Source organism: Aethina tumida, chromosome 2 (genome assembly GCF_024364675.1).
Source record: "Aethina tumida isolate Nest 87 chromosome 2, icAetTumi1.1, whole genome shotgun sequence".
NCBI lineage: Eukaryota > Metazoa > Arthropoda > Insecta > Coleoptera > Nitidulidae > Aethina > Aethina tumida.
This window is the reverse complement of record NC_065436.1, coordinates 25,480,117-25,492,203: the sequence shown is the minus strand read 5'-3', so window position 1 is coordinate 25,492,203 and position 12,087 is coordinate 25,480,117. Positions and strand designations below refer to the sequence as shown.

Genomic DNA, 12,087 nt, shown 5'->3' with positions numbered 1-12,087 from the left:
ATTTTCGATTACCACTCGTTAATTGAAGTAATTTAGATTTAAATTTTAATTCGATAATACGGTATCGATCTGATCACCAAAGAATTGGTTTTGATCGTGTTTAATAGTTTTATTTTCACTGTCAACCAAATACCCCGGAAACTAAAACATTTAATTACACGCTTCCAATCGGTACGTGTTAAATTAAAAAGAAAAATTCGACAGTTATTTACAATTAGACAAGTGTTATTTTCTATTTGTTTCAGTGGATGGAATGGAGTTGGAGACTCTTTATCAACGATACTGCATCCGATTGAAGCACGCCCTATTTCTGTCCTGTTTAACTGTGTCAGCAATTACCTCTGTGGGACTGCTTATTGCTACGTGTGCGTTGCAGGTAGGCTTATTTTTATATACTATAACTCTTAAGGTTTGAGATATTAAACTTGTGTATTATGTGACTAAATAGTGAACAAAATATGATTAAAAAATACAACTATTCTAGATATTCATTTAAATGCTTTGTCTGAACGCAGAAGTCGATTAATTTTGAAAATGTCATCAATCTAAAGGAAGAGTTTTCAATTAATATTATTAGATTTTCTTTTTTTTGAATCAGTCGTTTAAGTGTTTTTCGTTTTTTTTTTCAATTTTTTTTTTTCAATAAAAACTTTAGCTATATTAGATTTTCAATTAAATTGACAGAATTCAAAAATCGAAACACAAAAAGTTTTTTTATTAACCATATATTACAAATTTTATGTTATTATATTATATTGTATTTTCTTTTGGTATCAGTCGTTTTTTGATTTCTTTAGTTGTCCTTATTTTTTTTTTTAAATCTGTACAAGGTATTTATTTAAACTTATTACCTAAATTCAAGTAAGAAACAGTTTTTTATCCATATTATTTTTTATATATTGTTATTCTATATTGTATTTTTTAGTATTAGTCGTTGGAGATTTTTTTGTATTACCTGTTGCCAATAATCAATTAAATGCAACAACAACACAAAAGTAATAATATTGGTTGTTGACTTTATTTAATTAAAATATCTGTGAATACACCTACGTAATATAAAAACTTGCCAGGTGATTCAAAACGTTTCAAGTTATTAATAACTGAATTTAATTTTCTATAGCTGTTTTCGTTGCATTTGCATTTTGGCTGTGTAAAACTTTTGCACTGTTACGAAAAATTACGTCTAAGCGTGTTAAAAGACGTTCCTTTATATAAAATTATCATATTCGACATAATTTCAATGCAAATAAGCAGCAACAAAACACGGTTCCAATTTTCTTGCAAATTTTCCAAAGATAAATGCTAATCCGTTTGATCCAAGTCATTAAGTATTTCGAATTTAAATGAGGGTGGATTGTTTTTTTTGTGCTGTTTACGTGAAATACGCCTTATTATGTTGTGCGATAGATAACGAAAATTATTCAGTGTTTTGTATTGAATTTAATTACAAATAGCTCGTTTCGAGATTAGAGAAGATGCTGCAATAAGAAAATTACAATTATTAAATTTCTGGAAATTATGTACATATTTGTTTATAGTAGTCTGGTTCAGGAACAACAAGTTTCACTGAAGAATTGTAAATGATAAAAATATGTTTGATTTCACATTAAAAATCAATATTTAATAAATTAGTAATTCACATAAACCGAATAAAATTTACTGAAAAGTTGAAATTATTTTACTATAAGGTTTATTAAAAATTTATTATTTCATTATTATTATTATTTCTTTTTTTAATCTTACGTATCTTACGTAATATGTTCAGATTTCCAGTATAAATTATAAAATAAAAACCAAATTATTTCTACAAAGTTCAAAGTCAAAAATTATACAGACTTACTTTTATTTAGTACTTCCCATCCTTCATGACTTCGTGTAATCGTAATAAAACTCAAAATTAAGGTTCTATTCCCTTAAAATTCAACCTTTTTGTCCGTATAAAATAAATGTTTGACATAAACGACATCACAAATCACCCCGAATTAGCCAAATTTGCTTAAAATTAATACCGGGCACGTCCTAAAACTGTATAGAATTGGCCAGACGTATTAACACAGATGTAAAATTGCTAATCCTCATCTGTAATGAAAACAAGGTTCACTTAATGCATGTGCACGGGGTGATTTAATTAATATTCATAATTAAACCGACGTAAACATTACATGAATTTCGAAGTTCAATATTAACACGACTTTTTATATCGCTAATTTTTGACCTATAAAGCATATAGCTCTGTAATTAATGTAGTTACCCCAATTAAAAGTTTGAGCAGCCGAGAAAAATTTAAAGAGAAATGTTTGTTTTTCAGATTAATTTAATTTCGTTAAAGTCAGATTACGTGGTAAAAGTTAAAGATGCTCAACTGAAAAATTAGCCGTATTCAAACAACGAAATGGGGTTGTTTTAATTACGTGGCACTCGTAAATGAGATATTAATTTCTTATTGTGATGTTATCGTTAATTTTGAACGAATTTAGGTGAGTATAAATTTTCGAGTGATAAAAAAAGTATAATTTTATTATACATTTTATTTTGTAAGATTTGATGAATTTTTGAGTTTCAGTTTGTCGTTGTATTCAAATGTTTATTTAATTTCATGTCTTTTATTTATTTTATTTGTTTCAATTCGCCCGTTATATTCATAATTTGAACAATCCTTTCTTTAATTTCCAAATTATAATGAAATTAAAAATATTTGACAAAATCGAAATATTTTAAAGAAAAATTAATTTTAAATTTAAAAAATAATGATGAATGAAGTTTTTGCTCGAAATTTTCATGAAATTTTTTCTTCAAAAAGCTTATTAAAAATATCTCATAAAAAATTGTCGACAACATAATTCTTCATTTTTTTATGAATTATTGAAAATTAGATAAGTTTTATTAAATTGAAGTTCACGTTTCCATAAGTCAATATTTTCTCATATTTTCAATTTTTTTTTAAATGTTCTATTTTTTGGCGTGATGAAGAATTTGTCTAGGTCAAATGAAAAAAATCAAAATATTTTAGAGAAAAATTAATTTTAAATTTAAAAAATACCGACTTTTGAAGTTTTTCCTTGAAATTTTTATGAATTCAAACCTTTTGATTTTTTTCCATTTCAAGATATTAATTAACAGTTTTTATTTATAATAACAAAAATCAAATAGTAATTTTTTTTAATGGATAGGTTTTTTTAATGAGCGATATTTTTTAAATAAACAATATCTTACAATCAATGAATTAACAATTTTTATTTTTAACAATAAATAAAATAAACCTAACCCATACTTTTTCAGAAAGTTCATCAAAAATAAAATATTTTCAAAAAAAAAGGAATTGTCAATAATATAATTTTTTAATTTCTATTTAAATTTAATTTAATAAAAATTTTTAAAAATTTTTAAAAAATGAGAAAATTATGTTATTGATAATTTTTTATAAATTTTTGAAAATTTCGTATTTCTTCTCAATTTTTCATGACTGAAAATAGATGGAGTCTATCAAAAACAACAATTGTAAAATAAAATTAGTGCTTAATTAGTCCAACATTCCGTATCGTCAATTAACGTCACCAATTATAAAATTACACTCCAAATTCGTTCACAATTATCGATAAAATTAATACCTCATTTACGAGTGGCATGTAATTAATTAAACAAAGCCGTTTCGTTGTTTGAATAGGGCTAATTTTTCAGCTGAACATCTTTAAATTTCCACCACTTAATCTGATTTTAACGAAATTAAATTAATAGGGAAGACAAAAGTTTTTCTTTTAATTTTTGTCGGCTGCTTAAACTTTTAATTAGACAAACTAAATTAATCGCCGAGCTATATGCTTTATAGGTCAAAAATTAACGACATAAGAACTTTAGTGAAGTTTAAAAGCCGTTTTAATATTGAACTTCGAAATTCATATAATGTTTACGTCGGATTAATTATGAATATTAATTAAATCATCCCGTGCATATGCATTAAGTGAACCGTGCTTGCATTACAGATGAGGATATGTAATTTTACATCTGTGTTAATACATCTGGGCAATTCTATACAGTTTTAGGACGTGCCCAGTATTAATTTTAAGCAAATTCGGCTGATTTAGGGTGGTTTGTAGTGTCGTTTACGTTATTTGTTTTATACAAAAAAAGGCTGAATTTTAAGGTAACAGAACCCTAATTTTGAGCTTTATTACGATTACACGATGTTATGAAGGATGGGAAATCCTGAGTAAGAGTAATACCGCATAATTTTTGACTTTGACCTTTGTAGAAAACAAATTTGACATGTTTGGCTTTTGTTATATATTTTGTCTTAAAAATCTGTATATTCTTCTACATTTTTAACATGATATTATATTAACAAATACATTAGGGTAAAAAATGAAAATAATTAAATTCGTTTACAAATAAATTTTTAATAAACCTATAATAAAATAACTTATCAGTATTAATTAAATTCCATTTCTTTTACATTAATGATTAATTCATTAAACATTGATTTTTTAATGTGCAAACTTATTTTTATCATTTACAGTTAATCACTGAAATCACTTATCACTTATCTCTGAACCACTTATTTTAACATGTATTTTATACAAACAAAAAGGTTGAATTTTAAGGAATAGAACCTTAATTTTGCGCTTTAATACGATTACACGGTGTTATGAAGGATGGGAAATATTAAGTAAAAGCTGATATAAAACTGGGTAATTTTAAAATTTTATAACGCGGATAAAAATGTTTATTAAATTGATGAAATATAAATGGCTCTCTAACTATCTACATAAAAGTTTCTAAAATTTTGATTATCGGAAATTACTTGTAAATCTAATATGCGTGCTTCGCAAAATATTTATGAAACATTTTTTATGGTAATAGTATTAATTTACTGCCAATTAAAATTAAATTTTATTTTGTTATGAAACATGAAATAATTATATATATCAAAATCAGTTTGTAAAATAATATTCCCAACTCATTAGAAATTCTGAAATAAACATTGTAACGACGATATTACAATAATAATTATTGTATAATAAAGAACAATTGATTTGTTGAAATTTATTACTATTTTACTAATACAATGTGGAAATTTAAATATAGAACATATAAAATACAAAGTAAAACTTGTCATAAAACTGCAGGATTTAAAGATTTTATGACGTTAACAAAAATTTAATTAAATGCGTGAAATATAAATGCCTGTCTAAAGTTTTAATAAACGAGTTTCAAAGTATTGAATAAATGAAAATAACATTTTAATATAGTAGTATATAAAATGTATATTAATATTTAATTATAACGACATTAGATATTGGCGAGGCCAGTTTAAAAAACTATTTTATGAAAACGGAGAGTTTAATTTTAAATTTTATTACAACTCATGTTTATAATGAAAAATTCATTAAAGAAGTTAGTATTTTTAGGATTTTACAACACGTATAAGAATTAATTATTTTAATTAAAGAAAGTTTTGGCATATTAATATTTATATTAAACATCGGAAAAAATAATTTACGTTGGTTGGGAGGTTTTTGAACTAAAGAAAAACTCTTCAGAATTAAACCACTTAAAAAGTTGGACAATAACAAAAATTGATATTTGGACTACAGGGTGGATTATACCTATTTGATTTTGTATTGTATGAAAATCACTTTAATTATCTTCAAACTGATATATTTCAAAAACGGCTGTAATAGTCTAAATTTATCATGAGTCTCTATTTTCTTCTAAATTGTGCAAATAATATGAAAAGTATAATTTTAAAAAATATTCTGTGGTGTAGAAAGATATTGTATCATTATGGAAAAAAAATTGTTTTACCAATTTATCATAATATATACCAAATTTAAACATAATTCTATCAAAGATTTTGGATTTTGAATTGGAAATATGACAAGATAAAATTATTGAAATTTAAATGTGTATTTACTTCATAAAAAATTTTTATTTGGATTCATTATTGGACCCATTTCTAAATGTTGACCAAGATATTTTAGAATCTCCTTGTATAAAATTTGATACAAAAAGATTTTAAAAATAAAATAAAAATTTATCCAAATAAATGATGAATCAAAAGTAATGATGTTTTAGTCTTTTAAGCTAACCCTAAATTTAAACAGGCATCTTGGTGCAAGAATGTATTTGTAACAATCCCCAATAAATTGTGCATCGGTTTCATTTCGAGGCATCACTAGAAATCCTTTGTAATCGTATTATTGGTCTCACGAAAGCCTCTAAATAAGATCCAAAGGTAGTACGTGTCACCTCGCCCGGAATTCCAATACGCCATCCAAATTGATTGTCGATGGCGACCGATAATTTTCAATTTCAAAAATCCGTGGCACATTAAATCTGATTGTCATATCTATTCGGCACGCGATTTTATGCAGGGAATTCGTGAACTGCGATAAAATGTCATTTTGCCATGGGAATTTATCAAAACAAACGTGCCAGTTTAAAATAAACAAAGCCGGCGCAATTGTTAGTTTGTTTAGTCGTTCCCTGTACGAATTTGAAAATTTCGCATTAATTAAAAATTGATTCGGCCTTTGAACGTTGCGTCGTTCACAAGATAAATTTTCTGTGCTCAATATGTGTTATTTTTTTTGTGTGACAAACGGACAAGATAAATAGGTTGCAATCTGGATGTTTACAAATATATTTGTCGCTTTGTATTCTCCTCATTCCTAATAGCTCAATCCATCATGCGTCGAGATAAATTGAGTTTATGAAAACTGTACGGCAAACACGTCGAACCGAAAGCAATTCGTCACATGTAAAACTGATCGACGGCATTGATAATATACGAACTTAATTAGTTTGAATAAATCACTGTTGATTGAGTTTTTTCTTACTTTAATGGCATGCAGTTTTCAGTTTATTACTCGGAAATTCTCCTGGCTCAAGACACTATAATCTTCTACTAATTAAACACTAAATCATGAATGTAAACTAGATTAGACTGTGCTGAGCTTTAACTAAGCATCCAATTTTCTTCGTAAAAATTGAACCATATAAACTTGAAGGATGTCCCTGAATAAACCAAACTGATGAAAGTTTCCTACAGTTCTCCGTTTCGAAATTCCCAACCATAACTTATGTTAGGCTAAACTAAAACTTTTAATAAGGATTTTTATACCAAAACAAGATAAAACATTTTTCTAATATACACTTGTAAACAAACTTGAGTCCGTTAGGGATGTATTGAATTTATTTCGGAACTGAGTTAGGTTTAATGAAATTATCGGACCCAAAGGACGTTCCGTGAAACTACACTAACACGAAATTAGAATAAACAACGCGACGCTGAAACTGTATTTAAATTCAGGGCTATCGTTCAATTAATGCGGTGTATTTTGGCGGAGCCCGAGCGCATTTGTTCATTGTCTGACATTGGAACACCGTGTAATAAAACAAGATTATAATCGGATCAGGACACGATTTAATACATAAACTAATTAAATTTTAATTATTGTGTGGCATGGGGGTGATTATTGTTCAAATATGCTTTGAATCTCGATTAGGATTTGTTGTATTTATGGTTGAGATAACCATAATTGCTTCGATATTGCAAATGAAAGATAATGTTGTTATAACAAAATTGTTCTAATTAATGATACAGAAAATGATAATAATTCAAAAATGTTTTAAAGCCAAAATATAACAAAAAATGAATAAAACTAGTGCACAACAAAAATATAGAAAATAGTTGTTATTATAACAAAATTGTTACTAATTAATACATACAGTGCGGACAATTTAAGGTCAAAACCGGAGAATAATAAATTATATATCAGTAATGTTTTAAAGTCAAAAAATAATAAAAAATGAATAACATTAGTTCACAGCAAAAATATAGAAAATTTCTTTTACATAAATTTAGGGTAATTAAGGTTTACCAAATACAATTATTTATTTTTCCTATTATTTTACACAATTCATTTATATAATGCCATTAATCTTTATCATTTTACTGAATATGTCCAGAATAAATGACAAGTCCGATCAAGATGAATTAGTTATTACATTAGAAAAGTAAATTATGCATCCAACTGTATCTAATTCGCTTCTATTGAAAGAATAATGCTTGAGTTGTAGCTATAGAAAGTTCAAAGGGTATAGGTGTAGGATTTGTGTGATACATCTGCCCCTGTGGATTTTTTTGATTTGAACTTGAGGGATTGTTTTGACATCAAATAAAAGTAATTCAACCAAAATAAAAATTATTTTTGTTTCAAAATCTTAAACACATCAAAACTCTTTTTGCTGGTAGAAAATAATATTTTAACTAAAAATATACAATTCTGTCATAAAAATATTTAGAAAATTATTCATTAAAGGAATTACATCTGAATTTTTAAAATATGTTTAAGCAAAAATTAATTGCAATAAAAAAATATAATTTTTCTGTACTATTCAGTGTGAAGGGGACTAAAAAACATTCTCTTGCAAAATTTGGCTTTGGACATTTTTTAAAAGCTCAGTCATTGAACATGTTATGATGGAAAGAAAAATAAACGAATATTTGCATTAAATGATCAATTTATATTTGTTTTACCAACTTGAACTGTGTAGAGAATTTCGACTGAATTTGAAATTGAACATTTTTGCGAACTGCCATTAAAGACATTTCTATCTTTTTTTAAACTAAGGTGAATGAATTTATTAAATATTTGAAAAAGTGTTAAAAATATTTAATTTAAATCTAATAAAGTAATAAAAAATACTAATTTAAAATTAATTAATATTTGTTTATGATATAAAATATATCTGGTATTGATAATTATAAAATTTGTCATTAAATTTTAATAATCCCATATGATATAATTAAAATTATTTATTTAAACAACAGTTTCAATTAATTTATATTTCCATAAATTATGGATTAAATTGTTATATCATTTTTATCAAAATATATACATTTAATTTTAAAAATTTAAATTGTGTAAATTATTTGTCATTATTTATCCCATCTCAATTATTATCAATCCAAAACAATAAACGAATCATTAATACAAATTATATATAAAAGTTTTCATGGTTTTGGTATGTAAATGTTCATAGTAAATAAAGTATGTCGTTAATTGTTAATTTATAAATTGACCAAAACAAATTAAATCATTAAAACCGCCGACCAAATAAATAAATCCTTAAACAAATCAATTGAAATCCAAACAGTTTGGACAACAAATCAGGAATTATCCGGGAGACTCACCATTTAATTAATTGTTTACCAACTGGACTAAGTAGGATGTACACAAATATTGTCTATTGGTGCACTGGCATAACGTAACATCTACATCAGGGTTAATCCAATGGCTAAGCTATCAAAATTGCATGGGATACACATGATTAAATTACCAATTCAACAATGCCAGTCCAATTTCAACATATACATAAACCACATATTTGTAGTTCAAATGATAAAATGAAATGAATCCGAAATGTTTTTCAGTTCATATGTAAATTATAAATGAACCCTGATGCCGTCATAAAATTTACGATGGCAATCTGGAATATGTAAAATGTTAATTAGCATAAGTGAAGTTTTATATATTCACCTCGCCCTTCAAGTGGGACTGTAATTAAGGACGTAAATCCTAATTAAAAGCTGCCGTAGTTTTACCCGTTCGCGTGTTAAGTTGTTTCTAAGTCTGGTAAGTTTCGCAATCACATTTAGTCCTGTTGCGTCTTCTACTCGGATTCTACTCGCTAATCTCTAGAATTGCACGTGCAAATAAATCGTAATTGGATTCAAATACTGTTAATGGTGTTCCTTGAACGGGATGATTTCTTGAATCAAAGTCGTTTGATATGTCCGATTATCTGATTAAAGAAGCCATTGAAGTTATGCTAAAGCTTTTTTACGACTACTTTTCACAATTTAACGTAATATTAGCTTTGTGAAAATACAAATTTACTCAAATATTTACATCCTGGTTTCGATTCAACAACAAATAAACTATCTCAATATATGGAAATGTAAATAAACCCGACCTGACGATGTGGGAAATAAATCTACCTCCGGAAAACACTCAAACGCTCCTCCTTTGTGTCGTTTTGATTTCCAAAAACTTTCGACATTGTCAACTAACCATTTCCGAGTATCTTTTTAAATATTTATGAACACATATTGTTATTTGCTTACCCAATTCAATTTTGTGTCTGTCAGATGTTATGATTTTAGCTGATTTAACAGCTTTTGTACTGTTTATATGTAAAGCAAGTTTTGAAAAGGGTCACTACCTATATCACTTCGTTTTGTGTACCCTTATTTGCAGAACGAAAATTTAAAACCATTGGATGGGAAAACATGTAAATTTCGATGCGATAAATATTTACAGACAAATTGGAAATTATTTTATGAATTTAACTTATGCTAGTCTAATAAATTAATCAACACAAAGTGATTGATTTAAAAAGAGGCGAATCGATTCTTTGTAACTTTGTCGACGTTCATTTGAAATTTAATCAAGCAAATTAGATTTTATTGCCCTTAGAATATAAAGGTTGTTTGCCGAGTGAAAGTGGTTAGACAAATATTTCTTTGTAATAGGAGTTTGCGAAGTTTTGCAAGTATTTGTTTCGGTCATTTAATATGTAAATTTGGCAGGTCTGTATTTTAATTATTTATTTTACAAAGAAACAAGAATTTGTGCTATTAGAAAAGGTATTTTCAGTGCCTGTAAATAATTTAATAATTATAATATTGTCCATCCTCAAAAAATTTATATGTTTTTCTCCGATTTTAACAAACTAACAACAATATTCTAAATTCAATAGATTTCAAATAAAACAAAAGATTTATGAATTTTAATTAATCATTTGGTTGAAATTTATTTCATATTGATGTAGTCTGTGTATAAAACTGAAATTTTAAAAGTTTATTGTGTGTGTATTTCGAAAATTGTTTAGTATAAAAAGTAATGCACAAAAACTTAAATATTTAATAATTTTTAGGAAAATCTTATTCTGAAAAAAATTCACAATACTATAATTCAAGAGATTCTCAATAAATAAATAAATAAAAAGGTTGATGAATTTTAATTGATTATTTGTTTGGAATTTACTTAATATTCTGTCTGTCTAAAGTTTTAAAAATTTTAAAAGTTATTTATTTTATTTATTTTATTTAATTTATTTAATTTATTTAATTTATTTTATTTATTTTATTTATTTTATTTATTTTATTTATTTTATTTATTTTATTTATTTTATTTATTTTATTTATTTTATTTATTTTATTTATTTTATTTATTTTATTTATTTTATTTATTTTATTTATTTTATTTATTTTATTTATTTTATTTATTATTTCATTTATTTATTTCATTTATTATATTTATTTTATTTTAGTTACTTTATTTTTTTTTTAATTTTTTTGGACTATGTTTTTGAAAATAAATCTGTTCTGTTCAAGTATTTATTTTAAATAAATGAATATGTATGCCAGTATTTTATAAAAAATGTTTAGTATATAAAATAATTTATCAAACATTTAACACATTTTAGGAAAATATGATTCTGAAAAACGTTCAAAATATTATAAATTCAATAGATTCCAAATATAATAAAAGATAGACGCATTTTAATTGATCATTTATTTGGAATTTATTTAATATTCCGATGTGCTCTGTTTATCAAAGTTTTAAAAGTTTAACAGTCTTTTATGAAAAATATTTAGTATATAAAATAATTTACCAAACTTAAATATTTAATAAGGTTTAGGAAAATCAGATTCTGAAAAAAAAATATCACAATATCACAAATTCAATAGATTCAAAATAAAACAAAAGAATTAATTATTACTATTACTTATTTTCTTCGAAGTACCCCGATTATTCTTGTTATTTGGTTAAAATGAATCTACAAAAACTGACAATATATTATAAATTAAATTGTTTAAAATGAAATGATAGATTGATGAAGTGAATTTTAATTTATCATCGCTTGTTCAAAATTTATTCAATATGGTGATGTTGGTTAATTAACTATTATTAATAACTGGTTTGTAATTAATTAATGATAAATGGGAATACATGATAATGGAAGCTGCACATATAATACAGTATTGAATAAAATATTAATAGCAAATTCATTTTTAAT

The 12,087-nt window shown here is 25.2% G+C and overlaps 1 protein-coding gene across 3 annotated transcripts in view; it reads left to right on the top strand.

The window, feature by feature from the left end:
• LOC109608976 (adenylate cyclase type 2-like) overlaps nt 1-12,087 on the top strand; it is an 80,330-nt gene that overhangs the window by 42,730 nt on the left and 25,513 nt on the right. For all 3 annotated transcript variants that reach the window (XM_049962660.1, XM_049962659.1, XM_049962658.1), the window contains exon 2: nt 246-376. In XM_049962660.1, coding sequence (XP_049818617.1) covers nt 246-376 — 131 coding nt within the window. The remainder of the gene's footprint in view (nt 1-245; nt 377-12,087) is intronic.